Source organism: Poeciliopsis prolifica, unplaced genomic scaffold (assembly GCF_027474105.1).
Source record: "Poeciliopsis prolifica strain line A6 unplaced genomic scaffold, Auburn_PproV2 SCAFFOLD024, whole genome shotgun sequence".
Taxonomy (NCBI): domain Eukaryota; kingdom Metazoa; phylum Chordata; class Actinopteri; order Cyprinodontiformes; family Poeciliidae; genus Poeciliopsis; species Poeciliopsis prolifica.
In genome coordinates this window covers 4,770,486-4,794,152 of record NW_026562399.1, presented here as the reverse complement: position 1 = coordinate 4,794,152, position 23,667 = coordinate 4,770,486, and the positions used below count along the sequence as shown (strand labels likewise).

The window sequence follows — 23,667 nt, the reverse complement described above, 5'->3', positions numbered from 1 at the left end:
GGAACTCTAACCGACTTCTATGCATGACCGATTGCTCCTTGGATCACTTTTTAAAAACAAAACAACACTGCCATAAAATAATGTCTTATCACTGCAGCAAACGTCCCGTCCCATAACAGCAGGGCGACGCGCCGTGGTGGGCGTCTCTTATCTTGATTACTGATCGGCGGCAACAACAGTGGATGATAGAAAACACAGTTCGTGATTTCCCACGTTTATTTAGACTCTGAACAACTTTACAGACCTTGGTCTCCAACACTCACAGTATGCAGAGTATTTAAATGTATAAGCTTTTGAGAAAATAAAATAAGGATAAAAGAATATTATGTACATGTACTATTCGCCATCATTTTTTTAAGCAAAAAAAGAAAAAAAGTTTGACGTGACAGGATAAAACTTTTGTTTCCTAGCAGAACAGCTGACTACTGGGGACAGAAACTACATGTCCTTAACCAGTACGCTGTCCTAGCCAAGCCACAGTGACTATTGAATACATGACAGACTGAATAGTAGAGATAGACAGGCTCAGATCAACTCGGCCCTACAGGACTGTCAGCAGCAGAAACAGCTACTTTAAATCCTGAAAGAGGAACATTGGAGAAGCTGCTTAAAGTTCAGGGATCACAGTGATCTGATGATTGCTCATCTTCACACGGAGCTGCTCTCCTCCTCCTCTGATTGGTCCGACTTCCCTTTACTCTCTGCTTCCCGGTTAGATCTCCAAACTCCTGCAGCCAACAGATGAGTTTTAAGAGTTCAACTTTAAACGATTTTTATAAAATGTTGTTAAATATTTTGATTCAGTTTGTCATTTTGCACGGACTGTAACCAGCAGCCAACAGCACAGCAGGGATGAAGATGATGAAGGCCAGTCTCAGAGTGCTTCCAATAAAGGTCTGCAGAGAGTTCACTGGCTCCTCCTGGACAGGAGACTGAAGAAACAAGCAGTAGATCAGTAAAAACATTTAAAAAAAATATGATTTATGAACATTTTTTGTAAAAAAAAAAAAAAAAAAAAGAAACAAAACCAAAAAAGAGAAAAACACACTTTAGACAAGAAAAGCTGTTTAACTTAGTAAAAATTAATTAACTGATAAACAATGATTTAAGTTTGTTCTTGGTGCAGAAGGCGATTCTTGCTGTTGATGTTGAATTGATGGTGCAAGCCCACCTGGACCTGAGCTACCATTGGCTCTGTTCCTGCACCCCCTGTGACATCACTTCCTCTTTGATGCGTGTTGAAACCTGGCAGTAAATCCAGAATTGTTTAGAAATCATGGATGAAAATGTCGATGTGTGGTTTTGATGAGGGAAAAACATAAAAAATTTTAAAACTAAAAATAGTCGATTCTGCCCCTGTAAGCAGCCGCCTGCTCTCAGATCAGATTCTACCCACTCGTTACGGTGTTTGGTGTGTTGAGCTTCTCCTCATCTTCACGGCCCAGATGTTTGGAGATCACAGGTCGAGCTGCAAGACGGCAGAAGATAAAACGATTCAGGCCAGCAGCTGGAGATGCGACAGGCTACATCCTCAGAATCAGAGGTGGAGGAGGAGCGAGCGTACGGCGGGCGATGATGAGGTGGATGGTGAATGTTTGGTCGTTGAAGGGTCCGGGCAGCTGAACTCTGCAGTGATAGAAACCAGCATCTGAGAGTCGAGACCCAGAGATGATCAGAGCGGAGGTGGAGGAGGACATCGAGAACCTGCAGAGGACAGAAGGACGCTCACTAGCATGATGAGGAGAGAACAATCAAATAAACATTTTTCTCTCCTCAAAAAGTTTGAAATGTTCAGGCACAATCAGAATTTTCCTGCTTCTGAATGCAACTGTGAGATCGTCGGGGCCTACCTGTGTGACTATCAGTGGCCTACCTGTGTGACTATCAGTGGCCTACCTGTGTGACTATCAGTGGCCTACCTGTGTGACTATCAGTGGCCTACCTGTGTGACTATCAGTGGCCTACCTGTGTGACTATCAGTGGCCTACCTGTGTGACTATCAGTGGCCTACCTGTGTGACTATCAGTGGCCTACCTGTGTGACTATCAGTGGCCTACCTGTGTGACTATCAGTGGCCTACCTGTGTGACTATCAGTGGCCTACCTGTCTGACTGTTGGTAGGTCACCTGACCCCCGGCGCCGTTGATCAAGGTGTTGTGGCAGGTAAACAGTGATGGCTTCCCCCTGCCCCAGCACACCTCCACTCCGCTCTGCCTTGCCTCCTCTAACCGACATGGGAGCTTCACCACCTGCCCGGCCACACCCACCACGGTGTCCGTGGCAACAGCTGACACACCTAGCGCTACAGAAACAGAGGGATGCTTCAGTAGTTTTTCCATTTTCTGTTTTTCTAAAGACTTGTATATTTGGGTTCCTGAAGTCACTATCCAATCCAGAACTGAATGAGCCGATCTGTGTGGTTAGAAAACGCCTCAAAGTTAGTTTTACCTCAGGTCTAAACCTTTGTTTAGTTTTCAAACTAAAATATTTAGTTTTTTAAATTAAATAGTTTGAAACAGAAATTTTTAAGGGAAACATGGTGGAACAATAGCTGAAAAATGAACATCTATTTTTTTCTCATTACAAAATAAACCCAAATTTAAGTTTTTTCTGAAAACTTTTTACATAAAATTTTGAACATTTTTATCTCAACATTTCTGTTTTTCTCTAAAAAATGTCAGAGGTTAATTTAATAATTTCTGGGCTTTTTGGGGGGCAAAATGTTGACTTTTAAAACTCAAATTTTCTTGTTTTTTTCTAGAAAATTTCGCAGATGAATTTGTTGGTGTAAATGTTCTCCTGTTTTTTCTATCTGTTTGGCCCCAACAAGCCGTCGTACAACATTTCTGCTCATAGATTAAAGGAAAAGAATCATATTTTCAGGCCTAACCTTCTGCATTTAGACAAGTTTTATGAAATTAAATCATGATGTAATCAAAACGCCATTCAATGACCTCTATCCCCGAAGGTCTCTCACCTGAAAGGAGCCAGACGGAGGTGAGCAGCAGCGGCATGTCGCTGTGTGTCCTGCAGACAAATAGAGAGACAGACAAAGAGACGGAACAGATGACTAAACTTCCTCACTTCCTTTTTCCATCCAGCTGGTTATTTATAGAGTCAGACTGTTGTTACCAAACGCCCTGGAAGTTTAACTCAAACTGTCCAACAGAGTGAAACATCAGTTTCACTCTGTTGAAACAGATGTTTGATGGTATAAACCATCAACTGGTTTATACTGGGGTGAGGGGAGGCCAACAGGTGGCGCTGTGGGCTACTCTCCCTGATAAAAGAAACATGGAGTAAATTTTACTGTCAGAACCCAATATTAAACCAAACCTTTCCATCTGTGGGTCAAATGACCAGACAGGTCTAATATTAATGCATCATATTTTTACTGGTCTAAATCAATTAAGTCATCTGTTTGGTTGAGTTCATTTAGAGACTTTATAGGATAGAAATAAACTCGTTAAATATTTAACGAGTTTATAGTCAGGATGATGTGAGGTACACTCAGTCTGAAGTGGAAACATCATGACATCATGGTGAGAAGTGCAGGCTCTGCTCGGCTTCTGGTTTACCAGGAGGATTAAATCGTTTCACATCGAACTGAAATGCTGTTGGTTTGGTGGCTCAACGTCGATCCTGATCCAGCTCAGGCCGCCATCCACTCCCTTCCAGCTTTTACTTTGTGTTGGTTTGTTTTATATCCTCAATATCTGGAGCATCATCATCATCTGGTCCAAACTTTAATGTTTTACTTACTTATTTAATCCGTCTCTGTTTAAAATATCCAAATCGCTCCATTGTTTTCTAACCAATCTTCACCATTTCCAAAGCAACTGATCAATCTATCTTCATTCTTATTTGGTGTTTTCGTTGTTATTATCATCAATAATTACTTGTTTTATCTGCTTGTTTGCATGATTTGGTTATTCTAATAGGTAAAGAATGTTTATTTGCCTCTGTTTATCACTTTGTTACACCTGATTATTGGTGAAATGTATTTAATAAAATGTTAGTGTCTGATTGGTGTGCGAATGTAAAACATCACTAGTGACAGATGAATGAATGTGATAGAAACCAGTTTCCTTCAGGAGGAAACTGGTTTCCTGCATAACGAGCAGATTTCAGACTGCAGCCAATCAGAAAACAGGCCTGCAGTTGATAGACTTTCACAATGAAAGTCCAAATAAACAAGAACTTAATTTGTTTTTGTGTTTTTGAACTGTCTCTACCAGAGCCACTGCTCTGTGTCTCTGGTCATCAGAAAAATTCCCTTTAGTTATTTTAATGAATATTTATCCAATTAGGCAATGATAAACCTTACAATTTATCAAATGCATTTATCATCAATACTGAAATATACTGATCAATGTTCCAGTTATTATGAATGAAAAGCTGCTCTAGATTTAAAGGAACTCAGGGCTTCTGCACTTTATTAATTTTCTGGAAGTTCCAGATTTGTGGTGCATAAAAGCTGAATGCTGTTTCTCCATGTTTCGTTCTTCAGATGACCTAATATGTCTGAAAGGTTGACACAGCAGCAGAACTTAATGTATGAGAAATGTTCTTCAGCTGATAGAAGATCGTCCTTGTAACTGTCTTTTTGCGACTCTGAAGGTTCAAACCCAGAGTTCATCCTGATCTCCAGTTTCCAGCTGGAATAACAAACTGTGTGCTGACTCGAGGTCGTTCCTCTTTCATAACTTGTGTTTAGTTTATGCTCAGCTAGAGAAAGTATTGGGACCCTTCCATTGATTTGGACAGGTTCAGAGTCACCTGGTGACATCATAATGTGCATAAAGAAAACTCAAACATATGGATGAGAGCCTGACTTCAACCTGATAGAAAACCTTTGGGTTCAATTAGTGATCAGACCTCCTCCTCCAACATCATAAGTGGTCAATAATTCCCATAAGCAATTCTTATTCTCTAGGAAAATCTTCCCACATGACCTAAAGTCATCCCAGAATTAAAGGTGGAGCATTCTTGGCCTCAAATGTTTCTCAGTTTGGTTCCTCTGGTAAGGCAGTGCAGCACCGCTGGATGAAGTTATTCTATATGGGCAAAATCTTTGCTTTGTATCATTTTTCCCCCCAGTATGTTGTAATTAAATAAAAGCTAAAGTTCAGAAAGTATTGCGTCCTCTACTACGTCATATCAGTGAAAACATTTGGGAGGTCAAAGGTCAGTTATTTTCAGCTCCTGGTCTGTCCAACATAATTTTGTGCCACATTCCTGTTTAATGGCATTCCTGCAGCTGGGAGAAAAACACTTCATGTATTTTTGTAGCATATTAAAGTGAGTTCACTTCGCGGTGGAGCTCCCATCATCTGCCTGGCCCAGATGCAGTTCAACCTTTATTTATAACCTCGGTCTGGACAGCAGCATGGAGGCAGACGTCTGTTTGTGGACTCAAAGCTCATCACGACACAGAAACAAACACAGCAGCTATTAGTTCATCTTGGTATTTACACAGAAGATTCAAAACCATCAAACAGCCGACAAAACGGAGCGGATGGGAGTTTATGTCAGCAGATCATGACAAACATGGAGGACGGAGAAAAGATTTTAAGAGTTTTATTAGACAGGAAGAGTCATATTTCTTCTGTTTTAGCTAGGAATAAATAAGCTTCCCATCAGGAATTAGGTGCTAATGAACAATCTTAAAGGCCAAAATAAGTACATTTGTTTGAGGATCCTATGGAGATTTGAAGGATCAGCCAGAAATTATTATATAAAATGCCCCAAAAAACAAAGTTAACATTTGACAATTATGTAAGTTTTGTTCAGAGTCCAAACTCCTGCAGTAAACACTAAAAAAACACTAAAAGTGTGATTTGACAGTTGGATTTGGAGGCTCCATGAATGATCAGGACTTCCTGAAACATTTTGCTCCAAATCTGAAGAACCTGAACGAATTACAAACTCTTAAGTATCTGTTGTTGAGCTCATGTGGCTGTTCACTCAATGAATTAGCACTAAAGTAAGTTTTGAATCGAAAATGTTGCTTGATAAATGGTTTGATTAATACTGACTTTTTAACCAGTTCCTGAACTAAAACCAAACCTTCACAAGGAGCTGCTGCTCTGTTCATGTTTGTTGTGATAAAGTTAAAGTGTCTGAAAGGATCCAGTGGATCTCGGGAAGCATTTATAACCTACGGAGTCTCTGATTAACTGTGTCCACCTGTGATGATGATGATGAGGACCAGGTGTGCAGGAAGGAGCAGAAACCAGCAAGCTGAATATTCAGAAAAAAGAAATCAATTCATAAATTCTGTTCATGTGTCAGTTTTAACTCTGCAGAGTGAAGTTAATTTAGCTCAGGTTTTCTTCAGCGAGTTGCAGCCGCAGAAGAAGAGTTTTCATTCCACAGACAGTGAAGATAAAACACTGCAACATTTTTAACTAAAGTGAAATTCAATTATTCCATTAAAAGCTGCATTTTTTTCCTTTGTGATGGTTTTCCAGTTGTAGAACTATGAACTCGCTCAGGAAATCATTGATTACTAGATAATCAGGCTTGTTCTCACTCTGATCATTTTTAAATGAATGTTTTTATGTCTTTTTTTTCCACATGGATGTGACTTGTTTTTATTTTTATTGTAAATATTTACTGTGAATTATCATACTTTGAGCTATACATTGAAATAAATTATATAAGTCATGCAAGTTATGTGTGTTAAATGTAATTTTTTAAATATTTACATGATTTATTTTTGTTAATTAATATGCATTGTCCCCTTTATGAAATAAATCAAAATTCTAATATTTCGACTGAGTTCTTAGTTCAGCTGATGGGAAACATTAATGGGTGTGTATTTATATATTTTGATCGTGAAACAATAATTTTTTGTTTTAACAGAGCCGTTTAGTAAAAACAGCAGAACCGGCAGCGAATCTGAATGTAAATATTTATAGCTGAGTTATGCAGAACCTGAAATGCTCAGTTTGTGTTTTCATGAAGCCGCGTCTCCCGACTGACTGAATACTAAACTGCAATCAGCTTCAATTTGAGCGGCAGAACATCGTGTCGCTGCTGCTGCATCAACAACAGGAACACAGCGCCTGCTGGGATGAAGACGAGGAGGATGAAGGTCAGAGACTCGTTAACCTGGCCACGGAAACGAGGCCAACCTGCAGCCGGCTGATGTCAGGTTATTGGTGGTTGCTGTGGCGACCTCAGGAAGCAGCTTGGGTTTAAATGTTTATTTTTTCCAGCATCTTAAAGACAGAAAAACAGCTTTGAGTTTCCAGAAGGAGCTGCAGGGAAACTCAGGCTGAAAACTTTGGATCAAGCAACAAAACGTCCCACATGGAGGAGAAAATATTCTTTTACTTTTTAAAAATAAAAAATAAATAAATAAAAATTCTTCCCTTTTTTACTCCAATAAATACCATTTAAAGATGCAGAAGTCAGTGTAAAAATGTAAAAAGAGCAACAAGTTTACAAAAATAATGGCATTGCTTTTGTGAATCTGCTTTGATTAGACCGAAGCAGATTCAGGGTTCTGACCCAGTGGACCTACAGAGGAAAGAGGTTCTATAAAGTTCTGATTCCGAGGCCTGAATAATAATACACATCAGAAATCATTAATTTGTTGTAACTTTCCAACTGACGCATCTCTGACGTAATGTTTTGTATCCCAAAGTGATGAAGAATCATCCCTCAGGTCATACTGGAGAGGGATTTAAAAAGCTCTTGTTGTGACTGACGTTTGCACACTCCTGCATAAATACGTATTCCTCAAAAAAGTCTTTCTGTGTGGCGCTAAAAACCTCCAACAAACACATCTCTGTATGCAGATGGGAAACACTCGTCCAATTTAAACGGGACCAATTACTGAGATTAAACCAATTAAGCCGAGTCTGTGTTGAATCAAAGCTGCTAAGTCTCTGGTTGAGGGTGAGATCAGAGATGATGGGAGTGATGTCTCAAGTGTCATCAGAGACTCATTCTCACATTAGCGGCTTAATTAGCCTCATGCAGGGCAGCTGCAGGCCTTTTAGCAGCAGCAGCTCGTGGAGCCTCTCAGCCTTAATGATGGCCGCCGCTGCCTGCTCACATTAGCATAAAGCAATCAGTGGCTAGCTGGAGGCTAATGCATGCTAGAGTGGATGAGGCATGGAGCGACGCGTCACACCTCACGTTCCTATGGCAACAGATGCAGAAGATGCACACAGTCAAGTCCAAAATCAATAAAAGCAGAGTTTGGATCACGAGTTAAACTGGCTCACCGCAGCTTCTCATGTGGCCCTCTAGTGAAATGCACAAATGGACGCTTTAAGGGAACAGCTGTGTGCTTAACTATTATTTTATCAATCAAATCCAGGTAGTTTTTATCCATTTTCTGACAAACTACAAGAACTACTTTATACCACAATAGCAAGTTTTAGTGGATGATAAATTATCCCAATGATTATTCCAATAAACTATGATATTGTTGAGACCATTTTCAAGTAATATGCATATGATAGTATAATAATGCAAGTTCACACTCTTTAATAATAAACAGTAAACTTGTAAAAGTCACTTCACACTTGAACTGAAAGATATTTGAGGAATCTGAAATAAAATACGACAACCACAACAAATAAGAATAAAGCTGGAACGAAAATTTAAATAACACAATCAAAACGAAAGGGATTCTGCAAACAAAATTACTCTTCAAAAAATATAATATCAGAAAGGAAATGATTTAACTCATTATAATTTATTATCCGATTAAATGGTTAATTGATTGGACTGAATCTATTGGAATTTCTGAAATGTTTTCCTCTTTCTGCAGAATGATTAACTAAAATTCTGAAAAATAATTAAAAAAACTTCTTCATTTTCCTTCCATTTCAAAATTATTCACTACTTCATAAAAAGATAAAGCAAATACAACTAAAAGAACTGAAATAAAAAAACTGATTCATTTCAAACTTTAGATGCATTTCAGTCAAACAACTGACCAACGTTGACAGATAAAAACAATCGAAATCTCTTTCTGCATATACCAGAAATGTGAAAATCATGATGAAGTGATTTAGCATTGAATGAACTGATATTTTGTTATGTATTTAAAATATAGTCCTATAATCTTCTGAGATTAATCCGTAATATTCTCTTTACGTAGCTAAATAAGAAACTTAATTAGAGGGTAAATATAAGTACAGTGAGTTTGTACTTCTTTCTGCTCCTTTTCTTTCAGGATTTTTAAAAATTGTTATATGAACTGTTAATATTTATTAATGAATACATTTAAAAATAAAGTGAAAGAAAATGCAATCTGTGACATTCAAACTCAATGAAGTGCAGAAAAATGTTAAAATATGAGTAACTGTCCATATTACTCATAAATATGAGCTGCTGGTCCCTCATCTCATATTTTTATATTCCTCATGGAAATGATGAAGGCACCTTGAAGTGATGGCTCAGGGTTGACTTGATGTGAAAATGCTCCTCCATTGTTAGCTTCTCTGTGTGATGTTGGGGCTGCTCAGTTTTCATGTTTTCACCTCCTTCCTTAATGCGACCACTCAGGGCGGCCGGCTGTTTACAGAGCAGAGAGGACATCAAATACCTGGATCCTTTCAGTGGAGCTGTGGATTAAAGACAGCAGCTGCTTCAGATGTTCACTCTGATTCTCTCTGATCTGCGCTCGGCCCCAAAGAGCCGAGATGGAAACTACGCCAGCCAGCACTCATAAAGTAAAGTGCTTTACAGCTGGAGGCTGCTGCATTAAACTGATCGCTGCTGACGTTTTACACGCTGTTTACAAAATATTGAACCTCACTTTTATTTTTCTGAGTTTAATGTACAACTGTGGAAATGTTGAAGAAAAAAGAATGATTTTAATTTTCATAAACCAATCAGTTGCATAATCCAAGATTAATTGCAAATGCCAGTGTGCGACAGCAGCAGCCAGTTTGCCGTTTATGCAAACAGAGGGAGGCTGGTTGCATAAACAGCATCAGGTCTTCCTCTGATGCAGATTATATTGATGGGTTGGTCCAAATGGTTTTCCACTTGGATTCGCTTCTTTTGAGGATGTCTCCAACCGACACTGACTGAGAGTGTCTGTAATCAGAACTGTGATGATGATAATAATAATATCATCATCACAGTTGATAGACAGAATTCTTAAAATCACAGATAAAATGAGGATTTGATTTTTCTGTGTATTCATTTAAGTTTCTGTATCTATTGAGTCTTCATGTTTTCCTGTTTACCCCTTGATTGTTCCCAGCTGTGTCTCGTTTCCCAGATTACACCTGTGTATTTAAGCCCACCTGTGTTCTTTGTTGGGTCCTTGCCTAGTTGTCTTGTCAAGCTGGTCTTACGTCTGTTCTGCCGTCAGTTGTTTGTTGGTACCAGTTGCTACCAGTATTTGAGCTCTTAACCATCTGCTCATTCTGTGCTGTCTGGACTTTGGATTTTTATGTATTTCACCATTAAGTCAACAACCTGGGTTCATTGCATCTTCCACACACTGCAAATTCTGATAGATAAGAAAGAAGAACATAAGAATAAAACAGAAATTAAATATGAGCTCAGATTTAAAGTTTTAGTTTGGAGCTAATCATTTCTTTTGTAAATAAAATGGCTCTAAAAAAAAGCTTTGCAAAATAAATAAATAAATAGCTACGTATTAAAACATTTAATTTTGAGCTAATTATTTAGCTTGCTAATGAAACATTTAATATGAAATTGTGACATAAATGATATGGTTAAAATATCATGGTAAATGAAACTCCATTTTTTTGTCTGGCATGCTGAATAATAAAATTTTTAACAGTGTGTCTACAGTTAAAAATGGCGCCCTATAAGTGCACTAATATATTTTAACCTGAACAACTGTTCATTGAGTTGTTCAGGTTAGGACTCTTATTAAAGGTGAAACAAACAACCGAGGTTTAATGTTTAATGTTTAATCCAGACATGGCATTTACAAGGTATCTGTAAGCTTGTAGAACCACTCTACAACCAACCACAAGCATTCAGTCCAAAGTATTTATAAACCTAACAGTTGCAAATGTTATGAATCATAGTTTGATTCTGAGATACCACCAGCTTTGAATAAGTATATTATCACAGGCATTTGGAGAGGATCTGGAGAAAAATGAAGTTTAAAGTTCAGGTCGGGGGTGTTCTGGTTGCTACAAGGTTAAACATGTTTCGGAAGAAATATGTCTCAGATTAATGACACTTTAAAACTTAAATGAAACAAAAACATTCAAAGAAAAATTATAAATTGCAAAGAGGATGAATATAATATTGGAAAAAAGTAAGAGTCAAAAACAAATGGAAAAAAAATCAAAGAACATTCACAAGAATTCAAATGTTAGGTTAGTCACCAGATAACAAAAAGTAAAAGTTCTGTTTTTATTAGAGGATTTGAAATGATGTCCTCACAAAGTTCATTCCTGCCTTGTGTCCCCTGGAGACAGATAAACAAGAATAAACTCACACACTCACTCACAGGGGTCAGGTTAAAAATAATCGATATGGAAAGAATAAATCTGTCGAGCTGTACATCTGCAGGAGTTAAGCTGAGCTGCTGTAGGTGGACCAGCCTCCTCTGTTGTGGGAGATTTATTTTCTGCTCTGCTGTTTTAAACTCCCACTGAGGCTCTTCAAGAAACTTCTGTTTGTATCAGTTCAGACCAGGTTCTCTGAAAAACTGCTGAAAAGTGTCTGTTCTAAAGGTGATTGTATCAGTTAAAGTTAAATGAGCATGATGCACTTCCTGTTTACCAACTTGACTTTTATCATCAAAGAAACGGGAAGGAAAGAGTCAGAATCCGTGATGGACGACAACATTGAGGCTTTAATATATTCTTATTCATCAGTAAAATCTTGATTGATTGATTAGATCGCTACAAGAAAGTTGAGTTTTGCATAAGTACAAATGTTGGAACTTTGAATTATTTTAGTAATCAATTACTCTGTCAAATATTCTGTAAATTATCTTAATCGGATAAAAAATTTGAAAATTCTGCAGATTTTCATCTGACTACCGAAGCCTTTTTATACTTCTGTTTGCTTCAGTTCCTGCATATTTACACTGTCATGAATTGTGCTAGTGTTGATTAATGTGCACTGTCCTAATAAGATTAATCTAAAACAACATATGCAAATATTTGATCTGCAACTAATAGGGGAAACAGAAAGTGAAGGGAAATCGGATATTATGTGTTATTTGCATAAATCAACCTTCAAGAACATCTCAATATATTTCTGAATAATCTAATTGCTGCATTTTAAAATTAGCAGAAAAATATTTAAATTGTGGAGATCTGAAAGTTAATGTGTTACATTTGATCTTAGAAACATAACAGATTTTATTACCTCAGATTATGACATTAACATAAAATCTGAGCATAAATGACAGTGAAGTTGAAATGTTTTGTTTGATATAACTGATCTTCTGTCTCCATGTAGCTTTTCAATCTCTTTTTAAGATAATAAATTGAATCAAGTCAAACATATTCTGATTTAATTAAAATATAGCTTAGGCTCATGAAGTTAAAAGGCTGTTTTAATGCCGGACATAAAAATCCCTTCACATATGTAAATACATAAACTAGCACAAACATGTGGAGAATCCCACGATTATTAAGGGAATTATTAATGCACTCTAGAAGAAAGTTAATTTATATAATAAATCTCCAAAAGTGAGAACAAATATGCAGAAATTGGATTTAAAGTATACACAATTAAACTCATGTTATTAGTTTTCATTAATATATATGTTTAAGTTCTCACAACATAATGTAGCTGTAGAAAAGTTTTTAAAGAAATGTTGAAAATGATTTATAACATGAGAAAAATTCATATGTGAAAAATATTTATATCAATGAAAACCAAAAGATCAGAAATGAAATCAGGAACATTATTAGATGTAGCCCCTCATGTTTCTCTCCATCCATCCATTTTCTAACAATCTTGTCCCTTGTGGGTTCGGGTCTCTCCAGCTAACGTTCCAGGTAAATATACATTTATAGCAACTTTTAGGTTTCCTCTGAACACGTTTTAAAATGGTAGAAATAAACAGCTTAAAGCAATGGACTTCAGCAAGCTAAAATAAAAGTTACATTAATAATTAGTAACTGTAAAATCAATAAGCAACTAAATATTATACTCACAATGAAATCACATCTACAATGTTAAAAAAAGAACAATTAAAATCATTAGTCACCCAATAATCCACTCTACAGACTCTTACATATTTGGAAATGTGTCAGATTTCAGAAGCACCAACAGTTGTACTTGGAGCATAAAAGCTGCTCTTGGCAGTTTTCCACTGTGAAAGCTAAAAGCCTGCTGCCGCGTCTCCCAGGGAGTTTCACACAACGAGGAAGTCGGTTTAATGTTTGGTTATATTTTCATCTAGTTGAATATGGACTGCAGCAAAACATTTTGAAAACTGATATTTAGTTTTAAGATGGGCGGATTAAATGTACTGAGTCTGAATCTAAATCAATATTTGTGTTCAAACTAACAAGAAAAAAGCAATGTCACATAAATATAATACAACAGTTTTACTGTAACTGTTTGTTTTCACAAAGAAAATCATAAAATTAAACAGAACCTGAAATATTACAAAAGCTTTTCATCAATCAAATTGTGTTTGAGTTCAAATTCCTCATAATGTTTTTTTCATCTTGTTGCTTTTATTTTCAGTTTTTCAAGACAGAAACATGAAGCACAACACACTACAAAACAAAGTTTATTTTTCTGATTTATTCAGGAAAGCCTCAGGCTGTAGACAAACTATGGATGCAACATGAATTGGAATAATTTTTCCACTTTTTCTCCAGAATAGAAATTATTTTTTTTTAAACCTAATCCATCAAATGTATTTATTTATTTCAGACAATCAAAAGTAAAAATATTTTAAAATGTATTTTATTATCAAGCCAACTGACATGCAACTTTACACAATTTGTCTGAGAAGGAACAAATTCCTCTCATAATTTTTTAAAAAGGAGCTGTAGATTACACAGAGTACAATGCAATAGTGTGAAAGTTTTTACACCCATAAAAGCACAGATAAATATTTCAGATCAAACCAATGTTATTATATCAGATAAAGAGGACTTGAGAAGATATAAACAGGAGATTTCTTATTTATTTTATTTATTTACTTGTTTTTATTAAAGGTAAAAAAAAATACCTTGATCATTTTCCATGTTCATTGGAAAATGGTAATGAACCCCTATAATTTTATTATTTTAATCTGCCCAAATGGAACTAAATACACAATAATTACCTTTAATCCAAAACCATTCAAATGAAATTGGCAAAGTGAATAAAAGTGATCTGGAATAAAAACGATCTGGAGAGAGCCAGCAGGAGCTTTGAGTGCTCTAACATGTTCCCCAGATAGAAATAGAGTAAATAGATGCTGCGATAAAGTCCTCAAATGCTTCAGGAAGGATAGAAATAATCCTCAAGGCTGAAAGCCACATGTGAGTGTACGTGTCTGTGTGAGCACATGCATGTTCAGGTAGGACACGTGTGTGTATGAGAGTGTGTGTGCTTGTTTTTATTGCCTATTTAGGACTTTTTCTGACGTCCATTGGTTTTATGGGGCCCACATTCGATTCTTCAGCAGGAGATTCACATTTCTAGGATTAAAGATGTTTTATGTATAATGTTAATTTTTCCTTTTCTGTTTTAATATTACCTCATCTAAAACTTACCTGGAGTGTTGGTTTGATTCTCGTGGTTATGTTTTAGAAATCCTTTAATCTCCTTGGCAGCTATTCTGGTGCCTAAACACTTGCTCTCACAAAGCTCTGCCCCCAAATCCCCAAGCAAAGCAGCTCCTTCAGACTAGCGACAGCAGCAATTAGCAAATGCCTGGTGGAGCTGCACATGTGCTGAGCTCCAGAATGGTTGAAAACAACATCATGGAGGAGTTTTGTTGAGATGGGCTCCTGAAGACAGACTTTCACAAAGACCAGAAGGTTCTTAAAGAGACGGAGAGCCAATTTCAAGGAGTTAAATTACAAAATCTAATTTTTTTAAGTCATGTTTGACATATGTAGCATTGTCACTACACTTTGTGCAATGACACTATGTGTCACTTCAGGCACATAGAGTAAATTACACTATGTGCCTGGAAAAATCATACTACCACCTTAAGGTTTAATCCACATTACCACAATTCATGGCACTGTAAATGTATCGGAGTTGGCACAAAAGCTAAATTTCATCCTTTGTCTTAAGGCAAGTAATCAGAAAAATCAAAACAACCTCACTATACAATTCGCAGGACAAAACCCAGTGCTTATATTCTAATAAAGTTTTTAAAAAATTACTTAAAATACAACATTTACACATGAAGTAACTAACCAACAGACGGACAACATATAAAATCAGCTGTAAGATGTAGATGTTACAAATGAGTAGATAACTGGTTTGCTGGAGTTGCTTTTTAAAAAATTGTGTAGCTTTCATTGTCTTTGTTGAGATTGTGACAAACCAGCACAAAATATTACATAACAGTGACTTGGAAGGAAAATAATTCTCGGTTTCAGGAGGTTTTACAATAGCAATCTGAAAGCTGTTGATAAAGCTGAACATGTATGCAGCCAGACTTTAAATAATATTCTTCCTCTCTATTTCAATGGTCTGTTATAAAATATTGGACATGTTTTAAGGCAGAAACTGAGCTGAAGGATTCAGATAGATGGTTTTAAACTCCAGAGCAGCCATCTCCCCCCCCTCCTTCTCCACCTGCTGCTGAACCTCACCATCCTCATCTTCATCACTAAATCTGCTGCTCTGAATCATCCAGTTACGCAACACCTCAATCTGCTCCACCAGCAGAGGGAAAACTCTCTTCTTCTGCTCATCCTGAGGCCCCAGCTCCCTTCAGCAGGAAGAACCTCCAGGTATCAGGTTAAGGTCTGGATCTGACCTGAATTCAGTTGTCATGACATCAATCCTGCAGCTGAGCAGCATGGCGTCCTCCTCCATCCATCATGGTGAAACTCCCACCAGCTGCTGGACGCCGCCGGTCCAGCCGGAGCGGAGGAGGACAATCAACTAAAACTTCTCCCAAACTCTGAAGTCCTTCATTTTCCTGTTTAGAATCATGCGGAGCTGGTCCATCAGCACCAGGGTCAGAACAACGCAGAGCGTGACGCCTCTTGTTTCCAAGCTGTCACACGCCTGAGCGGCTGGCGCTGAAAGCTGCAATCCCAGGAATGTGGAGCTGAAATTTAAAGGGGCGTGCTGCTGTTTTTAGACCGGAGAGGAATAATTCAGGGTCAGAGAGCTGCAGGCCGCTCTCAGCACTGGCGTCCCGATGAACAGATCAATCCCAACAAAGAACCACTGCTGGAGACCAGATCCAGAATTATAATTTTTAGCTGAAATCCAACTTTTTTACCTCCATGGTTCTACTAATTAAACCCAACCACAACCTTCTATGTGATCCTCAAAACGGCACGCATGCGCAGAAAAAGAAATTTAGATGACACCCAGCAGTGCTCTGTTTACAGCAGTAATAATGACCGCCGCTGTTTATGGATGGGCTTTAAATAGAAAGTATTATGTAAAATTAACTTTTTTAGCTTTGGATCATGTTATAATGTTTTCCCTCATCAAAAACAAACCTGGAGAGTTGCTTTGATTCAGTCATGTTTGAGATTGCAGCATTCTCCATTCCACCCACTGAGCTGCAAAACAGCAATTTATACCGACTGAAAGAAATATAGTTACTTGATTATGTTATAACAAGACTCTGAACTGAACACACAGCACTGACGCTCTAAAAGGTTCTTCAGAACTGACAGAATAGTCACCAGATCCAAACAAGTTCAAATTTAATAGTGCAGAACTTTTCAGCAACAAGGCTGTACAAAATGCTTTCCATCATAAAAACATCACAGTCACTAATAAACAAGCAATAAACATTGCATTTTATTAAATGTCATCATCAAAATTATTAAGCAAATATTCATAGAATATATTGATGAATCAAAAGCAGCTCTAAATTACCTTCAGTTTTAGGGCTTTTAGTCTAGATTTGAGGAGATTCAGTGTTTTGGCTGTTCTGCAGTTTTCTGGAAGTTTCTGACTTTTTCTGCTACAGAATTATGACACATTCTGACATCAATGACGTAAAAGTCACTTGGATGAGACCTTTTAACGTCTGTCAAATGTTGATGCCTAATGAACAGTGATGGTTTGGATCTGCAGTGTGTATTTCTACGCCTGATGAGAAGTAACATCCTAGAGTTAAAACTTTCTTTGTTTATCGGCAGGAAACTCGACTAGATTGCATCAGGAGCGCAGCAGCATTTTCAATTTATATTTGAAGAAGCTCGCTGAGATGAAGCCAGATGGCTGGAGTTTAGACATGGATAGTTTTATCAGACAGGTCAATAGTTTTGAATAGAACCGGATCAGAATGAGTTGTTTGGAGTGTCATCTCTTGCTTTAAAAAGGCTAATGCGACAGAAAGTCACGCTTTGTCAGTGCTAACTTCACCAGCACTGAAGGGTGTGGGAATCTGACATCCTGTGTGTTGACAGTCTGCTACTTGATGAGTCCTCTCATCGTTTTCTGACTGAACTTTCTCAGCTGACATGTTCCTTTCTTCTTTCTGCTTCCCAGAGCGTCTGAAGTTCATCTCTCATTTCCTGCTGGAGGAAAACAAACCAATCTGTTCTTCATGACAGCACTGATGGTTGCAGACTTCGCCTTTTTGTTGACGAATGGATCAATAACCCCTACAGGACAAACACCATGTTCTCACACAGTCTCTGAAAAAAGAAAGTACACCATGCTGCAACGCTTAGTCTTAAAATGAACAAAATCCAACTGCAGTCATTATTTAATCTGCATTAGTCAAACTCCAGTCCGTCTACCTAAAGTTCAGTCTGGTTTGTTTGGTGTGACCTCTGGTCCTCCAAACCTCGCTCTGGGTTCGTTTGAAGTGAACTCTGGTTCGGTTTGTGTGCATATGTGAACGCCAAGCAGACCGGAGAAAGCAGGAAGTGGACGACAGCACAGGGCATTCTGGGAAAATAAAATCGAAGCTAGCGTGCTAGCCTAGCGCTAACTGTAGAAATGGCTCGTGATTTTTAGCCAAAGACTAAAGAGAAATCCTCCAACTGCTAAAATCTGACGCCTCCACTGTAGTTTCCAAAATGGTGAAGAAGGAAGTTGCTCTCAGTGCCTTCAGAGGTTTTTGTGTCATTTCCTTCAGTGGTTCTTGGTGCAGCGCCCCCACAGGCCAGGAGGGGAGCGGGTTACTCAAAGGGTTTGAGCAACCTCTTCATCTGAATCAAATCCTTTTGAGAACATTAGCCAAGTACATTATGTAAGTTCAAGTGCAGATCAGCAGCACCAGTTCAGAACAGTTCTAATGAGCAACTGAAGTACTGTTTGTTTTACAGAACAGTCTCTCACGCTTCAGTAAAGACATGCTGTTTGTATAAAGTGGCATCAAGTGTAATCATAGTGCCTCTGTCAGAGCAGAGAGAAAGAGAACCACAGCAGCTGGAGATGGAACAGATTATGAAGTTTCGGGCCCAATAGAACCGGGTCAAGAGGAAAAACTCCATTAAATCCAGTTTAAACTCATTGTTTAAAATACTAACAGTGTGGAATCTTGAGGAATTTTGTTCTCTTGAGCTTTAAGATAAACTATTTTACAGATTTGGAAAGATTGATATTTTCTATGAAAATAACATGAATGTTTTTTCATATTCAGCTGTTCTGGTGTGATAGAGAAGCAGAAATTCATCCCAGATCCAGCACTTTGAGTCAGCATCACTTCCTGGCCAGCAGCAGGAATAGGAACTGACCGGTAGTTCCTGTGGGACTCTGAGACCCGGATCAGAGCCAAGGCAGGAGAGGGCCACCTTCACAATCCAGCACACACACTCTCACAAGAACACGCACACACACTGAGCAGTGAAACTGTGCTGCAGGGCTCAGTTCAGTTCACTAAGATCAGGATGTACAAACTTCTTGTCACCTGGCCAAAATTGTCCCGCATTTTAATTTTCGGTTTCTTCAAAAACTAAATTTACAAAGTACTATATGATTAATGTAGCGTACCATTAACTCTGCATGGAAGCCATAAAATTAGGACTTTCTCCTGCTAATATTATGACATTGCAGTTTTATACGGCAGGATTTTATTTAAAAGTCAGATTTTTCCAAAGCCTTTTCTTTGAAACTTTAGATGCTAGTTGATGTTGAACCGGCAGGTCCAACTGAACTCTGGGTTCAGACATGAACATAATGAGGGTCAGCAGGGGCCCGGCTACCTCAGGGGCCCTCAAGGGAAACTGAAAACGGCAGTTTTTGTCTTTCCATCTGCGTGAGACGGTTTTTAACACGGCGACCTCGGGGGTCATGGGAAGAAGCCAGTGCTGCTCAGTGCTTAGTCCCCCTAAAACTCTAATAATTGCTTGTATTTGTGTTTTGGATTAAAAGGATAATTGACATGTTTGAGGGCCTGAAAGCAGCGGAGGAGGAGGAGGAGGAGGAGCAGGTCCGTGGGGTAACAGAGTGTTTTTGCTGCTGAGCGCGCCGGCCGCAGCACTAAAGTTTCCCTGCAGTTGAATAATGAGCAGCATCACAACCTTTTAAAAGCACCATGTGCTGACGGAGCGTTGGCTCGTTCTCAGACGAGCCCTGCAGATATTATTGAACTAATCATAGTGCCAAACACACACACACACACACTGCAACATCTCTGGATGATGTGTGTGTTCATCAGAGCTCCTGAGCGCCACCAGCTTCTCCATCCGTCAGCGGCGGTGGAGATAAACAACAACATAAGGCAGTGACATGTCCAGCCGTCAGAAATGTAAAAGATAAACCTGAAAAGATCTGGTTTATTTATGGAGCCTCGTTCCTCACATGCCAAATAAAACAATTTTACAGACCATAGAAAGCTGAGGAAATAAAATAAACAACTGCTTAGTCATGAGGTTTAAAGAAAGAAGCAGTAAAATGAATTTTTACCAAATAAAAAGTGTAAAAAGTGCTAAGCCACTGCAGTACCAATAAAGTTCAGTGTCGAACATTTTCTAGAATATCTGGTGTTTTCATATAATCCTCTTGTTCTGGAAACAGAGTAAAGATGTTTCTGATGACAGAAGCATCAGAGATCAGTACATGGCGGGTACGTCCTCGCTCCAGGAGCCTTTATCTATTTCTAAACTAGCTATTGATCTGATCAATGATGGACTGGTACAAGTGCTGCAAAGGAGAGTACTAACTAGCATTAGCTCTGGATAGGCTAGCGATTAGCATTGAAGAAGCTCACGCTAGCATGGCTAGGCTATTCACCCATGACTTTTTCATTCTTTAAAGGAAACTTTATCCTGAAAAATGATTGCCGTACTGTAAGCATAAAACATTCGATGCATTGACATGTTCTCTTGTCAGTTCACTGTAGCCAACAGGCATAAACATGCTGGATAATGTTGAGATGAAACCGGCTTCTGATTTAGGCTCCTGATGTCTTAATGTGGGCCAGAACTCCATCAGCAGCGTTTCTAAAGTGATATATCAAACCTATTAGGAATATCAAACCAAACCTGTCTGATTGGGTTTGAAGAACAATTAAAAAAACAAAATACTATTTTAATAATAAACCAACTGAACTTAAAAACATTTTCCAGTTTTTTGGGTCCTGTTTCAACAAGAAGCCGTTATTTCTGACAGTATCTGGAACATGACAGTTGGATGATTTGGTTATGGACTTTATGTTTGTTTAAGTTTCAGTCTGAGTCCAGGACTACGCCAAAACCAGACAACCAGTGAATGAACCAACCTACAGACCAATCATCCAACAAAACCAATCATCCCATGAGCCAACCAACAAACCAGGAGACAACTGTTGGTTTGGACTTTGCATGTTTTGTCCCTTGTTTTCAAACACAGTAAATATGTTCGTTCAGTGGCTGAATGTATCAAGTACATATAAATATAAAGTTCTCGGCTTGCAGCCCAACCAGTAGTGAATCCCAGCTGGAGCACTGGAACCAACACTGGCTGGTTTCGGCTTTCCCAGAAAGGCAGCATCACTCAGTGTAAACAGTTAAAAGACAGAAAGGTGCAGATTTAATCCTCATGGGTTTAAAATTCGTTTGTAAAGATGTTATAATGGAGGTGGATTCAGCCTTGGATCACACTGGATGTTTAAACTCTGTAGAACGAACACCGCTCTGTCTCTGTTGACTGTTTATGTTTATATTCAACCTGCAGCAGCGCTGACCTGCACATTCAGCTCACTTTGTCTGTCAAATCATACGCTCTCCCTTACAGCGGCTTCAAGAGATAAAACCCCACCAGAGAATCGATAGGTGACTGAAACAGGTCTTTTTTAGAGTCTGGTTCCTCTGACCGTTTCCCTCCTCATCCTCCCCATCAGCCTGTCAGCTGCAGATTTAAGGAGTCTGTGTGGAATTTAAAGCTGTGCTGACGTTGCCTCACCTCGGTCTGACTCACACTCCTCCTCCTCCGCTCAGACCGTTGGAAAGCTCTCCGTGCCTCCTGACTGATGAACGGCCTCCATGTGGAGGTCACACAGCGTTTTAATGTCAGGCTGATAAAGACTATGGAAACCTACGGCAGCTCATTAGGGCCATCACAGAGAGAAAAATAAAGGAGGAGTACATTTGCGCCAAAAGAACAGAATTTTTCGATAACAAACAAGATCTAGAATCTGCAAAAGTAGAACATTTGTGAAACTTATTAGCTTTAACCTTTGGGCTTTTGAAACTCAGGAAATTAAAAAAATTGAGAATGATATCAAAATTTCAGAGCTTAGTTTTTCTTTCTTCTCCTTCAAATTTTCAACTTGCTCAGAAATTTCCACATTTTTTTCTCTAATTTCTGAGATTAATTGAAAATATCTGGGTTTTTTTCTAATAATTTTTTGATTTTTTTTTAACTCAGAAATTTTCGATTTCTAGGCAATTTGTCAGATTATTCTAAAAATTTAAGTTTTTTTTCTTGCAATGTGACTCAAAAACTTTAAAAAAAATTCTATTTTTTCTTTAGAAAATATTCCCAGAATTTCTGAGCTTTTTGGCAGAAATGTGCTCCTTTTCCATCACTGTGCTGTGGCCCCAATGCGCCATTGTAGAAGCCTTTGTGATGTTCATCAGATGTCAAACTGAAGGTATCCCCAGTGATGACACCAACCGAACCTGAGCCTCCCGCCTGTGGATCTGCGCTGTGATTGGCTGCCGCTGTCAGGGCGGTTACTGCTGCCATGCTGTTGGCGGGATTCTGCGCATTGCTAACTGGAAATAGCCGCTAGGCTACTTTTACCAGCTGGAACTGGGCAACCTTGACTGGGAGTGATGCAGCCTACGCCTTGCATCACTCTCAGGTCCGGCCTGGATCCGGACCCGGTGTCGTGTTTCTGAGTGAAACCTGACAAACAGAAGCCGCTCTGCGTCCTGGGCGGGTCGGTACCCAGTGGTTCTGGTTGTTCCAGAGGGAAGCAGCCCGGACGCATTTAATCTGCTCATTAAATCATTTCTGTGTTTGAGGACATTCGCCGTCAGCGTCAGCGCTTCCATGAAATTTATTAGCTTTGTTAATGGAGCCTCCAGGAATGAAATGAGTGGTGTGGTGTTGGTGGACGGGCCCCCAGGGGGCTGAAGTGACCTCCACCGTGCGTCAATGTTTCCTCTCAAAAACCTGAAGCTGAATGAGAGGACCTGCAGCAAACTCAGATCAATGCAATCATAGTTATGTCTGCAACTTCTTAAAGACAAATATAAAGAAAATAAGGGTTAATACAAAGATTTCAGTTTCTTCCCATCTGGACCAACATTAAGTTACAGGAGCAACATGTTTGTTTGGAACATTTGATGATGTATGTGAGCTATGGCCAAGACTTTACAGAGGTTAGATCATGTAGTTGCATAAATTTTACTGAGATAAAAAAAATGTAACACAAAACATTGCTTTTATTTATATACTTTTTGTAAGGTCCTAAGGTGGAACTTTTGTGCTTAATCGTTTCTGGTACAAAGAGACACGATGATCCGATTTACTGTTTCAGAAATGCTTTAAAAAACTCACTGGATCTGAAAATTTTACTGAAAACAGAGCAAAAAAGATTTTTATAAAAGGAAGCATCCGCAAATAAGAAGAATTTATCTGGAAAAATTAATTCAGCGGAAGCCAAGAGTGCTAAGCGTTTTGGAGGTTAGCAAAAACTCTGACGCGCTAAAGAAAAAAATTAGCTCCACTGTTTACCTGATATTGTTATTAGCATTAGCGTACATGCTAATAACGGGTTGAGTGAATGTGCTGATATGAGAAGGAGCTGCCTTGGTGTTTCTGTTCCCTCCATAAATCCCAAACATGTGGGCTGGTTGAGGTTCAACTTGCTTACCTGGCATTTTACATATTTGGCCAAACACTGGAGATTGTTTTTCTAACTTTGACCCTTTGCATCATTTCCATTATAAATGTGTGGAAAACTTTGTCAATATTTTGCTAAAAAGAAACCCATAATTTTGCTGGTTAATACAAAATGCAATTAAATCTGCATGTAAATAAGTTTTTTCACACAATGTCATTTAAAAACAGTAACAGAGGCATCATCCTCCAACTACTTCCTGTCTTCCTTTTCTGCGTTTCCACCAGTAGTAACATCTGGTTATTTAGCAGTGA

At 38.5% G+C, this 23,667-nt stretch overlaps 1 protein-coding gene across 1 annotated transcript; it reads right to left on the bottom strand.

Moving 5' to 3' along the window:
* Positions 1 to 198: 198 nt before the first annotated feature.
* On the bottom strand, positions 199 to 15,961 carry LOC129370603 (hepatitis A virus cellular receptor 1 homolog). The gene is made up of 8 exons (XM_055046689.1): positions 15,920 to 15,961; positions 2,978 to 3,027; positions 2,104 to 2,302; positions 1,565 to 1,704; positions 1,397 to 1,468; positions 1,172 to 1,245; positions 824 to 932; positions 199 to 728 (listed from the first exon to the last, which is right to left on the bottom strand). Exons 1-8 carry the CDS (start codon positions 15,934 to 15,936, stop codon positions 649 to 651), a joined length of 741 nt encoding a protein of 246 aa, XP_054902664.1. The 5' UTR covers positions 15,937 to 15,961; the 3' UTR covers positions 199 to 648.
* Positions 15,962 to 23,667: the final 7,706 nt, after the last annotated feature.